The sequence below is a fragment of the Capra hircus genome, chromosome 12 (genome assembly GCF_001704415.2).
Source record: "Capra hircus breed San Clemente chromosome 12, ASM170441v1, whole genome shotgun sequence".
Taxonomy (NCBI): Eukaryota; Metazoa; Chordata; class Mammalia; order Artiodactyla; family Bovidae; genus Capra; species Capra hircus.
Genome location: NC_030819.1, coordinates 15062625 through 15086731, shown reverse-complemented (window position 1 = coordinate 15086731; position 24107 = coordinate 15062625). Strand labels below are relative to the sequence as shown.

Below are 24107 nucleotides of genomic sequence, written 5' to 3'. Positions count from 1 at the left end.
TCAACTTCTGTTCAAAATTTTAGGAATAATCTAAAATGAAAGTTCTTAAAAAATTTCCTGAAACACAACAGGTAGCTGAAGTATGTGTGTTCTTTGTGCTCAGGATCTGAAGTAGTTAAATATGTCCCCCAGAAAGAATACCAATTGAGATTATATGCAGGGAGTGGCCTGCTTACTTGAAAGAAGCTGGAAAATGGAGGGAAGATGGAGAAGGGAAGGAGGAAGAATACTGGGGACCAGCCTCCCCTCGCCTGGCTACATCGCTTGTGTGAACCTCATGGAGATAGCTGAAGGATGAGAAATCACCAGCATGTGGGAATCTTAAAGTTGATAATTACAAACAGTAGCAAGTTTTTATAAAAATCTGAAGTAGAATGATGATTATTCCCCTGACAAGGAACGCTTACCATTGTTTAGGTGGTTGTTTAGTCTTTGATCCTAAATTCAAGTTTTAAGGGAAACCTTAAATTTGGTCTTGAGAGTTTTTAGTTCAGTTCAGTACTCATTCTGAAATATTAGTGATTTCCAGTGCTTTGGAAGCATATTGGCCACTTAATCAACTTTGTGTGATTAAATCTCCCTTTATAATGTCTTTTTAACTGTGGCTTGTGCTCAGGGGTATGTCTTTATTTGGTGGCACACCCTGAGTTTTCTGTATTCATTTCTCTTTCACCAGACTTAAAACTGAGGCCATATTGAAGGAAGGTTTGGAAGGCTTCCAGAATATCACTCTTCCTCATGATTAGGGAAAAGAAATGTCTGTCTTCTTCATCTTTCCTCTCAGGCTTTTGTGAAGTGAGGAGGAAAGTCCAGCCCCAAGGCCAGGCAGGACTTGAACGTAGGGATTCTGAGCATCTGGGCACTTGTGGAAGAGTCGGGTCTCCTCTTGTTCCCACACCTGTGCCTCCCCTTGTCCTGCCCCCTTTACTGAAAGGAGCCTATTGGGCTCTTCTCTTCTGCCCATATACTTATGACCTGGCTTACTGAGCCTTCCAGAAGAAAATGTAAATGACCTACATGAGCTTATATATAGGATTCTCTCTTGAGGCCAAGAGGAGACATATATTTCCAGAGTAATTTACTTGTGGCTCCTCCTGAAGCAGATGAATAGGAAGAACTATTTAAATTAAAGTATCATGACACAGGTCACAGTGGGTTTCAGGTCCTCCTGGCCTGGCAGTTAATAACGAGTTTGAGGCAGGCCATCCTGACACACATGTAAGAGAACATGGGGGCCAGCTGATGCCAACATCAGAGGTGATCTCTCCATGGACAGAGGTGCTGCAGACCCCAGGAGCTGACATTCCCCTTGCACATGTGGGGATGCTCATTTCACACACGTGGAGAGATTCCAGATCCTAGAAGACAGTCTGACCAATGGAGAAAATAGCCTAGTTTAGTCTTCAGTGCTAATGTGTAAATATTTAATGGTTTGCTTTGAGGCACAAACCTCTACCAATCATGCTGTTGGTATTTCCCAGTCACACTAGGATTGACAGTTAATTTATGTAGATCTTGATGTTAAATGTCTCATGTAATTATTTCCTCAGTTTGTGTGAGTGTTTAAACAGATATCTATTACCAGGGTGGTATTTTTTTTTTTTTTAATCAAATCTTCCTTTGTCTTCAGTTTTTTCCTTAAGATGAATAAAAAACTTTTTCAACACTTTCTTCTGTTAGTGTTCAGTAGTTCAAAAGATATTTTCTAGCACACTTTCTACAATGGAAAATTATTTTAGAGATACTGTTTTATAAACATACATTTGCAACTTCATTATTAATAATTAATGAATTTAGATGTTTTTGTATTTTAATTTTGACAGTCTGTACACATTGGAATAAAATGAAAAGAGGTTAAGGTAATAACTGTTTTGGCATGTTTAGGAACCTGCTTTATTCACTGGAACAATGAGGGAAAATCTGGATCCCTTTAATGAACATACGGATAATGAACTGTGGAATGCCTTAGAAGAGGTAACTTATTCATAGTAACTATAATTAACTTGTTAGCATCAGTAACTGTGTGTTTATACTTAGAGCATTGCAGATAATTAAGGGGAGCGTATCAGTTTCACTGACTTCGGTAACCTACTAGGAAAACACTGATGACATGTGTACTCTTGAAAATGTGTGTATTGATGATGATGAAAATCAACAATATAATGTGACATGTTTCGTTTTAGCTATTTTCCTAGAACCCTGAACAAATAGACACATTATCTTGTCCTTAGCAGAGTACTCAATTAGATGTTAAAACTGTGGGATCAAATTCTACTAGTGACCTAGTGAATTAATTACTCCATTACACTCCAATATTCATTTTATTCCTCTCGTCTTAGGAAACATCTACTGAGTGGAGACAGTAGTAGTTTTTCCTTATTAACTAAAAGATATAAATAAGATCATACTAATAAACTGTAGAAGTTTTATAGGAAAGTGTTTATAAAGATAAATTATATAGTCAGAATTAATGATGAATATTTATTGACAATTCTGTCATTTTAATGCACAATGCAGATAACAGAACCCTGGAACATCTACTCAGCTTTTATATGAGTAGGTTCATTTCTAGAGAATTTTCTGTTATTTGTGTCATGTTTTCTCTTGTCCCACTTCTTTGAATTTCCTCACCCTTGCATGAAAAAAATTTGACTATATTAAGTTGCTGTCAGTTTGTATTTTAATACAGACTATTTTGTGTATTTGCACTCCTTTTAGAAATCAGTTCTACTGATGGCAGAAACCCTACACTTCTTTTTGGTGATTTATTTATTTTAATTGAGGGCTAATTACTTTACAATATTGTAGTGATTTTACCATACATAGTCTTTTGCTTTTAAAAAGTAAGAATGAGCATTCCTATAAATTAACAATGAAAGATCAGAAAGAGAAGTTGAGAAAACAATCCCATTTACCATTGCAACAAAAAGAATAAAATACCTAGAAATAAATCTACCTAAGGAGACAAAAGACCTGTACTCATAAAACTACAAGATACTGACCAAAAAAAAATCAAAGATGACACAAAACAGACAGAGGGGTATACCATGTTCTTGGATTGGAAGAAACAATATTTGAAAATGACTATACTACTCAAAGAATCTACAGATTCAATACAATCCCTGTCAAATTACCAATGGCATTTTTCATAGAATTAGAGCCAAAATTTTACAGTTTTAGTAGAAACACAAAAGATCCCAAGTAGCCAAAGCAGTCTTAAGAAAGAAAAACGAAGCTGGAGAAATTAGGTTCCCTGACTTCAGAATATATTAATGAGTTGGCCAAAGTTTTGTTACATATGATTTTATGGAAAAACTTAAATGAACTTTTTGACCAGTTTAATACAGAGCTAGAGTAATCAAGATGGTATGGCACTGGCACAAAAGCAGAAATATAGATCAATGGAACAGGCTGGAGAGCCCAGAGATGAACTCACAAACCCGTAGCCAACTAATCTATGACATAGGAGGCAAGAATATACAATGGAGCAAAGGCGGTCTCTTCAGTAAGTGGTGTGGGAAAACTGGACAGCTATGTGTAAAAGAATAAAATTAGAACACTCCCTGATACATACAAAACTAAACTCAAAGTGGATTGAAAACCTAAATGTAAGACCAGATACTATAAGACTCTTAGAGGAGAACACAGGGAAAACACTCTACCTAAATAACTACTAAATGTTTGATTGATCTTTTCATTTCAGAGAAGTGTGGCGTATTTTTAAAAAATCTTTGTTGTTGTTGTTACACAAATCTGAGAGATTGATCATGTTGGTTTGAATTGGTGTGTTTGTCATTTAGTGTCACCCTTCTAGGGAAGCTCTGAAATCTGTAATATACAGATGAACCTTGACTATGAGCAGGCAGATTTGGAGGCATTACCATTTCCAGCCAGTAATTCTGGTTTCTGAAGGATGTCACCACTGAGTCTTTATACACCTACCCTGCTTTTCAGCAGCATGTGGATTTTGTTTTCTTAAATTGAGTCAATTGCTTCACCTTCTCCTCCTGAAAAACAGTGCGCCTCTGATTTCATTTAAGTTTGTGAGTCTTTTATAGTAAAATTCTACAAGAGAAGAGGTGTGTAGAGCATTTAACCATTAAACGCAAAGAATGATAGGATGATCCATTACTCTTGAATTCATAGGACAAATTTAATGGTGAAATTGGGACACATCTTCAAAAAGAAAAAAACAGGAAGTATTGGTAAATTATTTTTCCATTTGTTTCCCAGATTTTTTCACAGATTCTCAGGTAGTATTACTCTAGAATTTTAGAACATATTGTTCCATGGACAGAGGTAATCTAAATTATAAAAATGCTGAAGTAGTAGATAATACTAAGATCTACTTCTATTTAAATTACATTTGGAACTTTCTATAAAAAGAAAGAAATGTGAGTTTATTTCATGAAGTGAAGTGTGTGGTTTCCATGTATTGTTTCTGGAATTAACCCTGTTAGTTTTGGTGATATCACTTAGAGAATTCATCCCATTATTATGCTTCTATAGGAATTGATTCCTGATGACTATTTTAAAAGAAAACCTTTTAAAATATAAATTTATTAATTTTAATTGGAGATTAATTACTTTACAATATTGTATTGGTTTTGCCATACATAAACATGAATCTGCCACAGGTATACACATGTTCCCCATCCTGAACCCCCTCCCTCCTCCCTCCCCGTACCAAATCATTCATTGAAAAACATATAAATATGATAAAGATATAATTCCTAGAGGATCTGGATAAGGGGGTGATTTATCACTCTAAGTTACTGTTGTTCAGTTGCTAAATCACCACTGACTCTTTGTGACCCCAGGGACTACAGCAAGCCAGGCTTCCCTGTCCCTCACCATCTCCTGGAGTTTGCCCAGGTTCATGTCCATTGAGTTGAACATGCTATCTAGCCATCTCATCCTCTGATCCCTCTTCTTCTTCTGCCTTCAATGTTTCCCAGCATCAGTCTTTTCCAAAGAGTAAACTGTTTGCATCAGGTGGCCAAAATATTGGAGCTTCAGCTTCAGCATCAGTCTTTCCAGAGAATATTCAGGGTTGATTTCCTTTAAGATTGACTAGTTTGATCTTGTTTTCCAAGGGACTCTCAATAGTGTTCTCCAGTACCACAGTTCAAAAGCATCTATTCAGTTTAGTTCAGTTCAGTCATGCAGTCATGTCTGACTCTTTGCAGCCCTATGAACTGCAGCACGCCAGGCCTCCCTGTCAATCAACAACTCCCAGAGTTCACCCAAATTCATGTCCATCAAGTCGGTGATGCCATCCATCCATCTCATCCTCTGTCGTCCCCTTCTCCTCCTGCCCCCAATCCCTCCAAGCATCAGAGTCTTTTTCAATGAGTCAACTCTTTGCATGAGGTGGCCAAAGTATTGGAGTTTCAGCTTCAACATCAGTCCTTCCAATGAACACCCAGGACTGATCTCCTTTAGGATGGACTGGTTGGATCTCCTTGCAGTCCAAGGGACTCTCAAGAGTCTTCTCCAACACCACAGTTCAAAAGCATCAATTCTTCAGCACTCAGCTTTTTTCACAGTCCGACTCTAGCATCCATACATGACTACTGGAAAAACCATAGCCTTGAATAGACAGACCTTTGTTGACAAAGTAATGTGTCTGCTTTTTAATATGCTATCTAGGTTGGTCATAACTGTCCTTCCAAGGAGTAAGCATCTTTTAATTTCATGACTGCAGTCAACATCTGCAGTGATTTTGGAGCCCAGAAAAAATAAAGTCTGACACTGTTTCCACTGTTTCCCCATCTACTTCCCATGAAGTGATGGGACCAGATGCCATGATCTTCATTTTCTGAATGTTGAGCTTTAAGCCAATTTTTTCACTCTCCTCTTTCACTTTCACCAAGAGGCTTTTTAGTTCCTCTTCACTTTCTGCCATAAGGGTGGTATCATTTGCATATCTGAGGTTATTAATATTTCTCCCAGCAATCTTGATTCCAGCTTGTGCTTCTTTTAGCCTAGCGTTTCTCATGATGTACTCTGCATATAAGTTCAAAAGGCAGGGTGACAATATACAGCCTTGATGTACTCCTTTTCCTAATTGGAACCAGTCTGTTGTTCCATGTCCAGTTCTAACTGTTGCTTCCTGACCTGCATATAGGTTTCTCAAGAGGCAGGTCAGGTGGTCTGGTATTCCCGTCTCTTTCAGAATTTTCCACAGTTTGTTGTTATCCACACAGTCAAAGGATTTGGCATAGTCAATAAAGCAGAAATAAATGTTTTTATGCAACTCTCTTGCTTTTTCAATGATCCAGCAGATGTTGGCAATTTGATCTCTGGTTCCTCTGCCTTTTCTAAAACCAGCTTGAACATCTGGAAGTTCACGGTTCACATATTGCTGAAGCCTGGCTTGGAGAATTTTGAGCATTACTTTACTAGCATGTGAGATGAGTACAATTGTGTGGTAGTTTGAATATTCTTTGGCATTGCCTTTCTTTGGGATTGGAATGAAAACTGACCTTTTCCAGTCCTGTAGTCACTGCTGAGTTTTCCAAATTTGCTGGCATATTGAGTGCAGCACTTTCACAGCATCATCTTTCAGTATTTGAAATAGCTCAGCTGGAATTCCATCACCTCCACTAGCTTTGTTTGTAGTGATGTTTTCTAAGGCTCACTTGACTTCACATTCCAGGATGTCTGGCTCTAGATGAGTGATCACACCATCGTGATTATCTTGGTTGTGAAGATCTTTTTTGTACAGTTCTTCTGTGTATTCTTGCCACCTCTTCTTAATGTCTTCTGCTTCTGTTAGGTCCATACAATGTCTGTCCTTTATCGAGCCAATCTCTGCATGAAATGTTCCCTTGGTATCTCTAATTTTCTTGAAGAAATCTTTAGTCTTTCCCATTCTGTTCTTTTCCTCTATTTCTTTGCATTGATCACTGAGGAAGGCTTTCTTATCTCTCCTTGCTATTCTTTGGAACTCTGCATTCAGATGCTTATATCTTTCCTTTTCTCCTTTGCTTTTCACTTCTCTTCTTTTCACAGCTATTTGTAAGGCCTGCCCAGACAGCCATTTCACTTTTTTTGCATTTCTTTTCCATGGGAATGGTCTTGATCCCTGTCTCCTGTACAATGTCACGAACCTCTGTCCATAGTTCATCAGGCAATCTATCTATCAAATCTAGTCCCTAAAATCTATTTCTCACTTCCACTGTATAACCATAAGGAATTTGATTTAAGTCATATTTGAATCGTCTAGTGGTTTTCCCTGCTGATACTACTGCTGCTAAGTCACTTCAGTCATGTCCAACTCTATGTGACCCCATAGGCAGCAACACACCAGGCTCCCCTATCCCTGGGATTCTCCAGGCAAGAACACTGGAGTACGTTGCCACTTCCTTCTCCAATGCATGAAAGTGAAAAGTGAAAATGAAGTTGCTCAGTCATGTCCGACTTAGCAACCCCATGGACTGCAGCCCACCAGGCTCCTCCATCCATGGGATTTCCCAGGCAAGAGTTCTGGAGTGGGGTGTCATTGCCTTCTCTGAGTGGTTTTCCCTACTTTCTTCAATTTATGTCTGAATTTGGCAATAAGGAGTTTATGATTTGAGCCACAGTCAGTTCCCAGTCTTGTTTTAGCTGACTATACAGAGCTTCTCCATCTTTGGTTGCAAAGAATATAATCAATCTGATTTCGATGTTGACCATCTGGTGATGCCCATGTGTAGTCTTCTCTTGTGTTGTTGGAAGAGGGTGTTTTCTATGACCGGTGCGTTCTCTTGGCATAACTCTATTAGCCTTTGCCCTGCTTCATTCCGTATTTCAAGGCCAAATTTGTCTGTTATTCCAGGTGTTTCTTAACTTCCTGCTTTTACATTCCAGTCCCCTATAATGAAAAGGACATTTTTTTTTTGAGTGTTAGTTCTAAAAGGTCTTGTAGTTCTTCATAGAACCCTTCAACTTCAGCTTCTTTGGTGTTACTGGTTGGGGCATAGTCTTGGATTACTGTGATATTGAATGGTTTGCCTTGGAAAAGAACAGAGATCATTCTGTCATTTTTGAGATTGCATCCAAGTACTCTAGATTGCACCCAAGAACTATACAGTCCATGGAATTCTCCAGGCCTGAATACTGGAGTGGGTAGCCATTCTCTTCTCCAGGGGATCTTCCCAGAACAGAGATGGAATTGTCCATAATCTAAATGATTCTTCAGTTCTCTGTTATTGTCCAGCTCTCACGTCTGTACATGAGTACTGGAAAGACCATAGGTTTGATTATACGGACCTTTGTCAGCAAAGTGATATCTTTGCTTTTTAATGCACTGTCTAGTTTTGCCATAGCTTTCCTGCCAAGAAGCAGTCATCTTCTAATTTCAAGGCTACAGTCACCATCTGTACCGATTTTAGAGCCCAAGAGGAGGAAATCTGCCACTGCTTCTATCTTTTCCCCTTCTATTTGCCATGATGGGACTGTATGCCATGATCTTAGTTTTATTAATGTTGAATTTTAAGCTAACTTTTTCACTTTCCTCCTTCTCCCTCATCAAGAGGTATCACTAAATCAATGAAGTCAGTTTTTAAGTGAACCAAAAACCCTAGTTATTAATTTGTGTATGATTCCTAACTGGATATGTGAACCCAAACTCACAGAGTTAACCTGAGAATCAATAGGAGGTAACCACTATGTTTTCCTCTTTATGAACTTCAATTAAAAGGAAAAGATGGCTTAAAATTTTTTTAATGTCCTCTAGTTCTGCTTCCTCCTTCTTCCTTGGCAGAGATGGACATTCAGAAGGAAGACAGTCCTATGGATGCTGCCTGTCTCATTTTGGTTATTTTTCTAAATATGCTGAAAATACATTTTTCATGTATTGAAATCTTGCCAAGTTACTGTAAACTGATAAAAGTTCATCAGAAATTAGTGATATTGGGGTGCTAAAAAGCAAAGGCAGCTCCAAAAATATAACATGAGTAGTGCCTGAAGATGAAGAACTTTATCATTCAGAGGTTAAAAGGTTATAGTAGACAAAACTCTGGAAATGAATCATTGATGTGTTGCTTCTGTTAAAAAGCAAAAACAAAACACCTTAGATACTGGGATTTGGAATTAAGGGTAGATTATGGGGGCTTCCCCAGTTGCTCAGTGATAAAGAGTCTGCCTGCAATGGGGGAGAAGTGGGATTGATCCCTGAGTTGGGAAGATTCCCTAGAGGAGGTAATGGTAACCCGCTCCAATATTCTTGCCTGGGAAATCCCATGGACAGAGGAACCTGGAGGGCTACAGTCCATAAGGTCCATGACTTAGCAACTAAATAATAACAAAAATGTCCTGTCAAAACTGGGAAGAAATCATGCAGTTAAATGTCCTACATTGATAGCATCTGTTAGGACACAAGCGTGTCTCATCACACAGGAAACCAAGATGCAGAAACCTGGGCATCAGCAGCCTGTGCATCAGGAACCACGTTGTTCAGTCCTTGAGGTGGAGACAGGTCACATGTCCATTTCCCGGGGCCTTGTGTTAGGTGAACTTCCTTTACTGCTGGCCCTGCTCTGATAAAATCTCGTCCCCATCTATTGATTGCATTTCAGTGTCTCCTTCCGGCCCACACCAGATTTTCTCTTTGAAAAGTAAGAAAGATCTACAAAATGTGGAAATCCCATGACCTCTGTGTTCCCCTCCTGTGAGGGGCGTCAGCACCCACTACACAGAGTGCACACAGTGATGATGGAGGCAGGGTGCCTTATGAGGCAAGTGTATTATTCTTCAGTTTCACTATATTCTATTATTCTCCCAAGCTCAAAAACAATTCAGGTACTTTATACTGAGATGTATAATTTTGAATAGTAGTTCTTTGTTCTGTTTTCCTTAACTTTTTCAGTGCTTTCCTTTGTTTAAAGTATGATGATATGATATCTTAGAGTCAGTTAATTGTTATAAGAATATATCCTTTTTACAATTACACTTACTATGAAAACAGTATTAGATATAAATTATTTATCTATACGAATTTAGTTTCTAATTTCTATGAACAGGTATGTCACGCAATTAGAGTCACTTATGCCTTCATTCATGTTGTTGCTGTTTGTCACGTCTGATTCTTCTGCAACCCCATGAACTGTAGCCCACCATGCTCCTCTGTCCATAGGATTTCTTAGTCAAGAATACTGGAGTGGGTTGCGATTTCCTTAGCCAGGGGATCTCACACAGGATCGAACCCAAGTCTTCTCTTTGGCAGGTGGATTCTTTACCACTGAGCAACCAGGGAAGCCCACCTTCATCCAGCCAGCAGATATCTACTAAGAGCTTGTTAGGCAATGCTGCAGATTCTGGGGCTATCACAGTCATCAAGAGACAAAATGTCTGTCCTTCTGGAGCTTAACTTCTGAAGAAGTTGAAAAGCAAGCCAATGATATGTAACAAAATGTACATATGCAACAAAATCTCAGTGCTGATACATGCAAAGGAGAAAAGTGAAGCAGAACTTGACAAGGAGCAAGCTGATAGCATTATTAATAATGGGCAATATCTCTTGATCTGTTACAAATTCTACATGCACTGACACATTTGATATTCTTAACAATGTTAAGAGGTACAATTCAGTTCAGTTCAGTTCAGTCACTCAGTCGTGTCTGATTCTTTGTGACCCCATGAATCGCAGCACGCCAGGCCTCCCTGTCCATCACCAACTCCCAGAGTTCACTCAGACTCACGTCCATCGAGTCAGTGATGCCATCCAGCCATCTCATCCTCTGTCGTCCCCTTCTCCTCCTGCCCCCAATCCCTTTCAGCATCAGAGTCTTTTCCAATGAGTCAACTCTTCGCATGAGGTGGCCAAAGTACTGGAGTTTCAGCTTTAGCATCATTCCTTCCAAAGAACACCCAGGACTGATCTCCTTTAGAATGGACTGGTTGGATCTCCTTGCAGTCCAAGGGACTCTCAAGAGCCTTCTCCAATACCACAGTTCAAAAGCATCAATTCTTCAGCATTCAGCTTTCTTCACAGTCCAACTCTCACATCCATACATGACCACAGGAAAAACCATAGCCTTGACTAGATGGACCTTTGTTGGCAAAGTATACACATCTTTATAATTATGATAGTATAGTATTAGAGTTTAGGAAGATAAGATAGAGTAGGTTCAGGAACTTGCCTAGTTGGCACAGCCAGGCAAGACTTATGCCCAGGTTGCCTCACTTCAAGTCTCCAATTTATTTTTTTGGCTGCAAAAGTAGTCAACAAAAGAGTCTAAAATGCGGTACTTTGGTGCAATCTCAAAAATGACAGAATGATCTCAGTTCATTTCCAAGGGAAACCTTTCAGTATCACAGTAATCCAAGTCTATGCCCCAACCACTAATGCTAAAAAAGCTGAAGTTGAACAGTTTAATGAAGAGCTAGAAGACTTTCTAGAACTAAAACCAAAAATGATCTCTTCTTAATCATAGGGAACTGAAATGCGAAAGTAGGAAGTCAGGAGATACCTGGAGTAACAGGCAAGTTTGGCCTTGGAGTACAAAATGAAGCAGGACAAAGGCTAACAGAGTTTTGCCAAGAGAACATTCTGGTCATAGCAAACACCCTCTTCCAAAAACAAGAGACAACTCTACACATGTACATCACCAGATGGTCAATATTGAAATAAGATTGATTATATTCATTGCAGCCAAAGATGGAAAAGCTCTATACAGTCAGCAAAAACAAGATGGCAGCTGACTATGGCTCAGATCATGAACTCCTTGTTGCAAAACTCAGGCTTAAATTGAAGAAAGTAGGGGAAACCACAAGGCAATTCCAGTATGACCTAAAACAAATCCCTTACAAATTATACAGTGGAAGTGACAAGCAGATTCAAGAGATTAGTTCTGATAGACAGAGTGCCTTAAGATCTATGGACAGAGGTTTGCAACTCCACAGGAGGTGGTGAACAAAACCATCCCCAAGAAAAAGAAATGCAAGAAGGCAAAATGGTTGTCTGAGAAGGCCTTACAAATAGCTGAGGAAAGAAGAGAAGCTAAAGGCAAAGGAGAAAAGGAAAGATATACCCATCCAATACAGAGTTCCAAAGAATAGCACAGAGAGATAAGAAAGCTTTCCTAAATGATCAATGCAAAGAAATAGAGGAAAACAATAGAAAAGGAAAGACCAGAGATTTCTTCAGGAAAATTATCAATACCAAGAGACCATTTCCTGCAAGCATGGGCACAATAAAGGACAGAAACGGTATGGACCTAACAAAAGCAGAAGATATTAGGAAGCGGTGGCAAAAATACATGGAAGAACTATTTAAAAAAATAAAAAAAAGGTCTTAATGACCCAAATAGCTACAATGATGTGATCACTCACTTAAAGACAAACGTCCTGGAATGCAAAGCCAAGTGGGCTTTAGAGAGCATCATGATAAGAAAGCTAGTGGTGACAGAATTCTAGCTGATCTATTTCAAATCCTAAAAGATGATGCTGTGAAAGTGTTGCACTCAATATGCCAGCAAATTTGGAAGACTCAGCAGTGGACACAGGACTGGAAAAAGTCAGTCTTCATTCCTATCCCAAAGAAGGGCAGTGCCAAAGAATGTTTAAATTACCACACAACTGCACTCATTTCACATACTAGCAAAGCAATACTCAAAATCCTTCACTCTAGGCCTCAATAGTACATGAACCAAGAACTTCGAAATGTACAAACTGTATTTAGAAAAGCCAGAGGAACCAGAGATCAAATTGCCAACATCCATTGGGTCATCAAAAAAGCAACAGAATTCCATTAAAAAACATCTACTTCATTGACTACACTAAAGCCTTTCACTGTGTGGATCACAACAAATTGTGGAAAATTCTTAAAGAGATAGGAATACCAGACCATCTTACCTGCCTCCTGTGAAACCTATATGCTGGTCAAGAAGCAACAGTTAGAACCGGACATGGAACAGCTTGTTCCAAGGCAACAACTTGGACTGGTTCCAAATTGGGAAAGGAGTAAGTCAAGGCTATATGTTGTCACCTTGCTTATTTGGCTTATATGCAGAGTACATCATGTGAAATGCCAGGCTGGATGAAGCACAAGCTGGCATCGAGATTTCTGGGAGAAATATCAATAACCTCAGATATGCATCTGACACCACCCTAATCGTAGAAAGTAAAGAGGAACTAAAGAGCTTCTGGATAAAATGAAAGAGGAGTGTGAAAAAGCTGGCTTAAAACTCAACGTTCAAGAAACTAAGATCATGGCATCCTGTCTCATCACTTCATTGCAGTAGATGGGGAAATAGTGGAAACAATGACAGACTTTATTTCCAAAATCACTGCAGATGGTGACTGCGGCCATGAAATTAAAAGATGCTTGCTCCCGGGAAGAGGAGTTGTAATAAACCTAGAGAGAATATTAAAAAGCAGAGACATCACTTTGCCGACAAAGTCCAGGTAGTCAAACTTATGGTTTTCCCAGTAGTCATGTACCAATGTGAGAGTTGGACCATAAAGAAGGCTGAGTGCTGAAGAACTGATGTTTTTGAACTGTGGTTCTGGAGAAAATTGTTGAGAGTCCCTTGGACAGCTAGGAAATCAAACCAGTCAATCCTAAAGGAAATCAACCCTGAATTTTCCTTGGAAGGACTGATGATGAAGCTGAAGCTCCAATACTTTGGCCACCTTATGTGAAGAGCCAATTCACTGAAGAAGACCCTGATGCTGGGAAAAGATGGAAGGCAAGTGGATAAGGGTACAAAAGAGGACAAGATGGTTGGATGGCATCACCAACTTAATGGACCTGAGTTTAAGCAAACTCCAAGCAATAGTGAAGGACTGGGAATACTGGTGTGCTGCTGTCCATGGGGTTGCAAAGTGTTGGGCATGACTCAGCGACTGGATGACAATAACCTGTATCCAAATGCTGGGGTAAAAAGGATGTTGTGTTCTATTTTTCATGGGTTTTCATTCACTACAATGCATTTATGACACTGAAGAAAATGCACTTGATTGGTCCACTACTTACAGGATTAAACTTGGGAAAGAACCATCATCAGAATGGGTTCCAGGATTACTAATGTATAAGGGGCAGTTTGTCATTGCTTGAACTTGCATATATTAAACTTTAGAAAATAGTAAAGGGCCAATAAGCTTATATCTTCAGAGAACCAGATTTTCCGTAAAATTTTTGAGTTTTTCTCTAGTGTACCAACTCCTATGCAAAATGAACGTTGGGAAACATGACTCAACCATAAAGGTCCTTTTAACTTTTCCGTTTAAATCACATTGGGAGAAATAGCTTCACTTTTTGAGAGATTTCCTTAACTGACCCCTAGGTGGGGTTTCTGGTGGATGTCCTGTGATGAGAATGGGGGACACTGAGATCTTTCTGTCCTGAGTTGACTCCACCATCTTTCTCAGTGAACATTCACTGGAAGGAGCTCTCCCCATCACCTGGCTATACATGTAATATACGTAAGAAGTCTTGAGGATGTCAAAGCTCTAGTGTCTAAGAGGCTTGTCTACTTCAGAAACAGTTTGCTTAGAAAAATGTCATTCTTTCTGTATCCACAGGTACAACTTAAAAAATCCATTGAAGGTCTTCCTGCTAAAATGAATACTGAATTAGCAGAATTTGGATTGAACTTGAGTGTTGGTCAGAAACAACTGGTGTGCCTTGCCAGGGCTATTCTCAGGAAGAATCAGATATTGATTCTTGACAAAGCCACATCAAACGTGGATCCAAGGTGTGGAGCTGAGCCCCAGGAAATCTTGAACTGACTTGTAAATGTGGTAAATGGAAAACATTTAGTGAATCTTTGAAATGTTTCTAAGTGCTCTCTTGGCCTCATGGATATCTGTTGATAATATTAATTCCAGAAAACAGAGGAAAAAACCAAGACATGTTATACGGTGTTAATGTTGTTTTGAGGCACTGTAAGAGAGCTGAATTCCTAAATCCAGCTCCTGATAGTTTCAAGCAATTTTGAGGGAACACTAATTTTCCATCATTTTATGAAAAATAGTAAATTTCTAAGTAGATTTTTATACTTAGTTTTTAAGGAACAAAACTATATGTTAAAGTATTGATTTTTAAAAACATTGTAAAAATACCATAGAATATTTTTAAGTCTTAAGTCTGCTTTTCCTGTCTTTACTGAACTAAATCAACCTCTTTGTTTCTAGAACTGATGAGTTAACACAAAAAAAACTTCGTGAGAGATTTGCCCAGTGCACTGTGCTGACCATTGCACACAGGTTGAGCACCGTTATTGACTGTGAATGGATAATGGTAAGACCTTCACCATTTTAGCTGTTTCCATTTATGTTCAATTTTCAATGTATCATTCCATGTAAAATTTGATAGGAACATCCATCAATTTTTCTCTTCGTTTCTTCTCTCATTCCTGAAAATTACTCAAGTACTTAGCTATACTTTTAGAATGCACTATTAAATAACATATCCAATAATCTTATATTTTCATATTAAAAGTTTATTTGAATTGTCACTTTTTTATGATGGCCAACCATTAAGATATTCCAAACCCAAGATATAGCTCCATATTTTAGTGGGGCAGAACACATTTTCACTGTATCATAGTCATTTCAGCATTTTTGGATTCTCTCATCAAAAAATTTGGCTCTAATTTAGACTGTCAGGAGGTTGATGGCTAAAGTTGTAGAATTTCTCAGGAGTCCATGAGAAGAAAGGGCCTAGTGAGAAAAACAGAACTTTAACTGAAAGGATTTAATATAAGAAATGTATTACATAGGGACTAGAGGGCTAGAAAAATGAAACACTGGGGCAATGATTTTAGAAAGCAGCTGCAATATCCTAGGACAGATCTCTAGACCTGAGAACTCGGAAGAGAGGCCCCGAAAAATTGATGCTCGTACCTCTGAGGAGAGGTCACTGTCCGGTTGCTGGTCATGTTTGTGAGGGGGCAGGATGGGGCTGGTTCTCCAGGTGCTAATAGCCGGGAGCTGGAGTCAGGTCCCAGTGCTGAGGTGCCCCTAGTAGCAGAATCAGGTAGAGCATTAGCGGTGTTTCCCACCTTCAGTCTCCCTCTAGTGCCCCCTACTGGCAGGACTTAACAAAGGCCACCTGGCCAAAGCGTCTCTGAAATCTTGCAGTGACTTGCAGAGACCTGGCTTCTGCATCACAGATGAGAGTTTGGAAAGAAAGACAAATCAGGGAGGAGAGACTAAATAAACAACCAGCAAGTCTCTTACACAATAGCTCTGTTCTGCACACACCGCAGGCTCCAGGCTTTGGTCTCTGGTTATCTGTCTAGTATCTTCCTTCCAGGTTTGGTTGGCTCTTTCCTCCTTAGTAATTTAATATTTCCTTCCTTAGCTTTATTTCCTTCCTCCATCTATTCCTTTTATCTCTCTTTTTCGTTTTATCTCTTTCCTTGTCCTTTGCCTCTGTTGCTTGCTCAGTTTCAATACGTGTTAGGATGTGGCTTTATAAAACAAGAAAAGCATTCCTCAAAGGAAAAACTTTGGCAGCAAATAATCTCAAGGAATGCAAGATACTTTAAGGTATTTTGATGGTTCATACAAAACAGGTAATAATCACTAATGAGTGGTCAGTAATACCCACAGTTCCTTATGTCTAAGGATAATAGTACCATCTCTTTTGACTTCTTGGGCAGCTTCTGGAATAGCACCTCCTGTCCTACTTCACATGCATTGTCAGATGGGATCATCAGTGGGGCACTGAGTAGATACCAGGCTGTCAGCATTGAGGCAGTGCCTGTAGCCTCGCTCCCCAAGCTGGACGTACTCAGGAGTGAGCTCTGGGGAGGCAGACGACAAGAGTGGGGCATCCTGTTGTCTAGGCTCCAAGCAGTGTGTCTGGTCACGTGGACTAGACATCATAGTAGGAAGCAGGCTCTACCTGCAGACTTTCATGAGAGATGGGGTGGCATTCAAGATTGCCCAACAGTGACTCTTAATTTCTAGAAATGCTTTGTGTCAGTCCTTCATTTTGTGTTCTTGAATGCTAATTGGAAAAATAACCTTTTATTTCTAGTTTTTATCTATCATTTTGTTGTTCTTGCCTCTCAACACTGTATTTCAAGACTGTCCCCGAAAGCACCATTTTTCCATAATAAATAAATGTGAAATGTACCTGTTTCAAGCCCTTTGTCAGGCTTTAGACAGCAGCAGAAAGATGGCTTGATCTCCAGCTCAGTTAAGGGTCTGTTCAATTAAATTCTTTGTTCCTAAATGTACCCTAACTTTTTCGTTTTTTTTGGTATTATAGCATTAATGACATTTGTGGCAGCAGATTCTTTTTATCATCTAGTTCTTAGAAATACTGTCATCTTGGAATGTGTGGTTGGTTAGGGAAACTGAAGAAGAACAGAATTGGAGGACATGTCGCCTGATCAGTCCTAAAGTGTTATCACTCAGCACCTGATCTGCAGATGTCAGCATCTATATCCTCTGAACCAGTCAGCTTTGTTGCTATTATCAAAATATGCTCATTTTTTTTAATGCTTTACTTATCGGTTTGTTCTTCAGTCATTCAGTTGTGTCTGACTCTTTGTGACCCCATGGACTGCAGCATGCCAGGCTTCCCTGTCCTTCACTATCTCCCAGAGCTTACTCAAACCCACGTCCATTGAGTCAGTGATGTCATCCAACAGTCTCATCCTCTGTCATCCCCTTCTCCTCCTGCCCTCAATCTTTCCCATCATCAGGGTCTTTTCCAGTGAGTTGGCTCTTCACATCAGGTGGCCAAAGTATTGGGGCTTCAGCTTCACCATCAGTCCTTCCAATGAATATTCAGGGTTGATTTCCTTTGGGATTGACTGGTTTGATCTCCTTGCTGTCCAGGGAACTCTCAAGAGTCTTCTCCAGCACCACAGTTCAAAAGCATCAATTCTTAGACCAGCACCCAGCCTTCCTTATGGTCCAACTCTCACATCCATACATGACTTCTGGAAAAACCATAGCTTTGACTATATGGGCCTTTGTCAGCAAAGCAACGTCTCTCCTTTTTAATACACTGTCTAGGTTTGTCATAACTTTTCTTCCAAGGAATAAGTGTCTTTTACTTACCAATATCTGCTGGTAAATTTCTATAACCTCAAATTTTTCTCTCTTGGTCAATGTCTGTGAACAAATATTTATAGTTTCATGGAGCAGCTCACTGCCCGTCCCTCCCCAACTTTCTAGTTTTGTCTCACTCTGTTCTCCCTCCTTCCTTTACAGCTAAAACCACACTGATGATCTTTCTGTTCTCCAAATTCAATATTTGCTCTCTTACAATGTGCCCTCTCTAGGCTGTTGGCTTAGTCTAAGGTGCCTGCAGTGGAAATGGTGAGATGGTGGGACCTGGGGTAGATAGAGAAGTGGAGCCAAGTGGACTATGTGATGGATTGAACATGGGCTCTGAGGGCAGAGAGAGAAACCAGTTGGTGCTGGTTTCTGGGTGCAGAGACTGAACATCTAGGTGAGTGGGGAAGATGGAGGGAGAAGGGAAAGGCAAGGGTTCTGTTTAGAGCCTGTCATCTTTGTGATGAATGACCTTGTTTCCAGAAAGGATCTTACCCTTCACTGTGGAGCTGCTCTTCCCACTCCTGTGTTAGGAGACCTTCAGTTTAAGGTTCCCTGGTTGAGGTCTTCAGTGAGGTCAAGGGGAGGTCCACCAGGAGATGTAAGCTTGGACCTGTGTTTACTTCTCATTCTGAGCTGGTTTTGGTTGCTGACTCCTCTTGTAGGAATAACAGGATTAGACCTCAGAGCACCCAGAGACAGGCATCCCCCAGCTTCAGGGCTGGGGATTGTCCTCTGTGCCCCATTCACCCCAGGTGTAAAGCTTATATGTTATTCTAGAGCTTCTAATTATCAATTGACTTTCAATGCAGCAAAAACATCACAAATAATGTTCTTTCTCAAACCTTCAAATTTTGAGGCAATCTTAATTTTTATTGCTTGCTTTAGAACTGTAGACATACCTTGTTTTATTGTGCTTCCCAGATACTGCAGCTTTTACAAACTGAGAGCTGGTCATAAACCTGCATCAAGCACGTCTATAGGCACCATTTTTTCCATCAGCTTATTCCATGTCTCTGTGTCACCTTTTGGTAATTCTCACAATATACCAAACATTTTCACTATCATTGCAGTTGCTCTGGTGATCTGTAACATCAGTGATCTTTGATATCACTACTATGACTTACTGAAGTCTCTGATGATGGTTAATGTTTTTTAGCAATGCCTTATTTTTAAGTTAAGGTCTGTACATTTTTTTTTTCAGACATAATGCTATTGCACACATGCTTGGGTATAGTATAGTGTAAACGTAACTTCTATACGCCCCAGAAAACCAGAAAATTCACGTGACTCACTTTACTGCAATATTCAGTGTACTCCAGTGTTCTGAAACTGAACCCGCAGTAGCTCTGAGGGATGCCTGTACCAGTTCCTTTCTGGAAAGCAAGTGATTGTTCTGAAAGCTTTAAGGGCATAAAGACAAGTCAATCTGCTACAAAGCCTCATGCTTCACATCGAGGGCTGCCAGCCTGGGGGAGGGCTGGGGAAGTGACAGATGCTGACGAAGGGCATAACCAACAGTGCTGTCACCATAAAGACCTGTCACTGCAAGTGTTAAGGTGTAATAATTACATACTGTTGCACTGATGAATACTTCTGCACAAAAATAAGTGGATATTTTCTTTTATTCTGTTTTTTAAAATAAAGAGCCTAACTCATAAAAACATATTTTTGTTACAAAAGGGCAACAAATGTGCAAGGTAGAAATAGGGCACTTTTTTTAAATCTCATAAAGGGAAGATTACAAAATACCCACCACCAAAATGTAACAGTTGTATAGTGCTGTAATAGTATTAGGATAAAATTAGAACTATTAATAGTGTAATAGTCTTATGCAAAACAGAGTGTCTCATCAGCAGAATTTTTATAGCAACAATATATTCTTAAAATCCCCCATGTCATTAATTAATTTTCTATAGCACAATTTTAATAGCGGCCTAAAATTTCATCTTAGAGATCGAGTATAGTTAATCTGAAACTTTGACATAATATGGGCTTGCCTGGTGGCTCAGACTGTTAAGAATCTGCCTGCAATGCAGGAGACCCAGGTTTGACCCCTGGATCAGGAAGATCCCCTACAGAAGGGAAGGGCTACGCATTCCAGTATTCTTGACTGGAGAATTCCATGGACAGAGGAACCTAGCAGTCTACAGTCCATGGGGTTGCAAAGAGTCAGACATGACTGAGCAACTAATACTTTCACTTTAGAGAATATATATTTTTCAAATTTTCACTTTTATTCAAAACTCTTGAAATAATTAGATGGATATGGTTTTTCTTAGCTTAAGTAGACAAGAGAAAAGGCTTTTGGGGAGACAACTGTGACCCAATTAATACCTTTGTGTATGTGCTGGCTCTCTAAAGGGGCTTCCCTGGTGGTTCAGATGGTAAAGCTCTCTGAAGGGATTTACCCAGTTTTGGTTTGTTAAACCAAGCCATTAATGTTTTAGAATTTCATTTTACAAAGAAATTCTCTTAAAGTATCTTGAAGGTGTCATAACAGCATCTAAGTTATGATTAAGCGTAAAAGTCATAACAGTTAATCGTCCTCATTTGCTCCAAACTAGTGGAGCAAGACAGACAAATTAGAAATCCTTTTTCTCCTTAAACTCACTACTGTCTCTACATTAGAGGGTTCTTCTTACAGATTTTAGGATTAGCTGGGTGCTTGTGACCTGCTTTCTCTGCAGCCAATAGCACAGCTTTTGCCTCCAATTCCTGCACACTTTCGCCTTCATATCACCTGAATTCTCCCTGGAACCATGAACAAAGAGGCATGCGACAGTCTGCACTTGCATTAACAGTATTTCTGTTTGCGATCAACATTTTCACTGTCTGTAGCTAGAGAATTCTTTGGAAATGAGTGATGAAAAACCAAAACCAGGGACAGGAAACTCAGATTCCACCTCTTTTGTTTATAGTCAATCTTATGATTTTGTTTTTTGTTTCTTCCTCAACACAAACCTCTTCTCAGTAGAGTTTTCCACAGGGAAATCAAACCCAGAAACTTGTAACATCCCCACGTAGAAAGCACAAAATAGCTCATGTCTAACTAGAGTTTTACTTAAATTCTGTTTTTCACCTTCATGGAACATTTCTTTCAGAAGCCTACATGGCTGCAATTAGAATATTTCAGAAGAGAAAACTCTTTCCAGTTTCTTAAGGAATCTCCACACTGTTCTCCACAGTGACTGTCTTATGACCCAGCAATCCCACTGCTGGGCATACACTCCGAGGAAACCAGAACAGAAAGAGACACATGTACCCCAATGTTCATCGCAGCAAATGTTTATAATAGCCAGGAAATGGAAACAACCTAGATGTCCATCAGCAGATGAATGGATAAGAAAGCTGTTGTACATATACACAATGGAGTATTACTCAGCCATTAAAAAGAATACATTTGAATCAGTTCTAATGAGGTGGATGAAACTGGAGCTGATTATACAGAGTGAAGTAAGCCAGAAAGAAAACACCAATACAGTATACTAATGCATATATATGGAATCTAGAAAGAGGGTAACGATAACCCTGTATGCGAGACAGCAAAAGAGACACAGATGTATAGAACAGTCTTTTGGACTCTGTGGGAGAGGGCGAGGGTGGGATGATTTGGAAGAATGACATTTAAACATGCATAATATCATATAAGAAATGAATCACCAGTCTAGGCTTGATACAAGGTGCAGGATGCTTGGGGCTGGTGCATTGGGATGACCCAGAGGGATGGTATAGGGAGCAAGTTGGGAGGGGTGTTCAGGATTCGGAACATGTGTACACCAGTGGTGGATTCATGCTGATGTATGGCAAAACCAATAGAATATTGTAAAATAAAATAATAATAATAAAAAAATAAAAAAAGAGAAAACTCCTTCAAAAACTCCAAAAGATTTCATTCAAGTTTTCAAAGGAAAATCACTAATAAAAAGCACAGTTGGGAAGAAGGCATATTTTAAGAGGGGGTTGTTTCTGTGCAAAGGCAGCAGATTTGGGAAAGTGACTGTGGACCCAGCCTTCATCACCCTCCCCCCTGGTGAGAGACTAATTTATTCTTTTAAGATCTAGGAAAGGATTTTGAGTTAATACTTGCCATGTTGCCCAATCACTGAGAAAATCACGGGCACCCATTATTACCAGTGAGGGACCCACTATACAAGTTTGGACAGCTGTCCCCGTGTCATCACCTAGTAGCCAGAAACAGAGATATAACACAGACCTTCCCCTTGCAACTCTACTTGTCGGTAAGTGGGGCTCTCTCTCTATTGTTGTCATCATTTCTTATCGGGCTCTAATTCCATCCTCTCCTGCCCCCCACCTCTCCATGCACTCGCCCACATCTCCTTGCATTCCTCCTTTTCACTGATGGCATCTTGCCAGTGAAATGGATCGAGTTATTTTGCAATGGGTTCATTTAATTTTTATGTCTAGACAGCTACCAAGAATATCTACACACAAACAAGTTTGATAAACATGTCTTCATTGGGCTTATGTAACTCACTTGTCCAACATAATATGATTTTACTTAACCTACTAGAGCTTGATAAGTAATTCAAGGTTGGGGTTCCCGGAGAGATCCTGGGGTTCAGGGATTATTATCACACCAATTTGAATCTGTGATTTAGTTTATAGTTTAACTTGTGTTACGGCAAGGGTGGGGACATAGTGGGAAATTATACAACGTTATTCTTATAAGGGATGTTAAAAATCTAAAACTAGACCTATTTTTCTGTACACAAAGAGCATTTAGATTTGTTTCATGTTTATGTTTTCTGAAATATCTAGAATATTTGATCAAGCCAGTAAATGTAAAGGCTAAGTTGGTAAAATTCTATTTCTGGCCATTTTTCAGTCTATGTCCCATCTTAGCTCTTGTATCCTCTAATGTGAGTCTTGCCTTTTAAATTTAATTAGATCCAGTTTATTTTTGCTTTTATTTCTTTTGCTTTGGGAGACTGATCTAAGAAAATATTGCTACAATTTATGTCAAAGAGTTTTCTGTCTGTGTTTTCCTTTTGTTTTATAGTACCCAGTCTTATCTTAGGTCTTTAAACTATTTTGAGTTTATTTTTATGTGTGGTATGAGGGAGTATTCTCATTTCTTTCATTTCCAGGTATGCAGCTTTCTCAGTACTATCTAGCAAAGAGACTGTCTTTTCTTCAATATATATTCTTACCTAATCTTCTACAGATTAATTGAACATAGATATTTTAAGACTTGTGTTTTAAAACTGCAGTTTTTCTTCTTCAACATCAGGAGGAACAGTTATGTTCTATTATGCTATGCTTAAGTAAAATTGCACGTTCAGGGCATCTAAATTTGCATGCCCAATTGGTATATAGAAAATTCATTATGTAGATAAGACATTCAATTATTCTTGGACTTTTTTGAGAAAGGTGCTCTTAACAATGATTCCCAGTATGAAACAAAAGATTAATAGGAATATGCCCTTTGTGAGACTTAAAAAATATTTCCAATTAAATAAAAAGGATGAAGTTAACTGCAATACCTACGTGTGGAAAAAATAACTTGTGTCTTTTATAGAGTTCCAGCATATTCTCTTCTTTTTCAAAAAAATAATTTCATTCATTTATTTTTGGCTGTGCTGGGTCTTCGTTGCTGTGTGGGCTTTTCTCTAGTTGCAGCAAATGTGCAGACTTCTCCTTGCAGAGGCTTCTGTTGTGTGGAGCACAGGCTTTAGGCACTCAGGCTTTAGTAGTTGTGACATGTAGGCTCAGTAGTTGTGCATGAACTTATTTGCTCCACAGCATGTGGGGTCTTCCTGGACTAGGGATCAAACCTGTGAGTCTTGCACTGGCAGGCAGATTCTTTTACCACTAAGCCACCAGGTAAGCCCATACCACATATTCTCTTTAGATACATTTACTCCAAATATGACCTAAATAAAGAATTAAATTCTACTTAACATCAGAACCGGAGAAGGCAATGGCACCCCCACTCCAGTACTCTTGCCTGGAAAATCCCATGGACGGAGGAGCCTGGTAAGCTGCAGTCTATGGGGTTGCGAAGAGTTGGACACGACTGAGCGACTTCACTTTCACTTTTCATTTTCATGCTTTGGAGAAGGAAATGGCAACCCACT

At 39.4% G+C, this 24107-nt stretch overlaps 1 protein-coding gene across 1 annotated transcript in view; it reads left to right on the top strand.

Annotated features, from left to right (window-relative positions):
* Window positions 1-24107, top strand: part of LOC102181111 (multidrug resistance-associated protein 4-like) — a 190527-nt gene that overhangs the window by 153716 nt on the left and 12704 nt on the right. Inside the window, 3 exon segments of the mRNA XM_018056300.1 lie at window positions 1885-1974; window positions 14512-14684; window positions 15124-15229. Coding sequence (XP_017911789.1) covers window positions 1885-1974; window positions 14512-14684; window positions 15124-15229 — 369 coding nt within the window.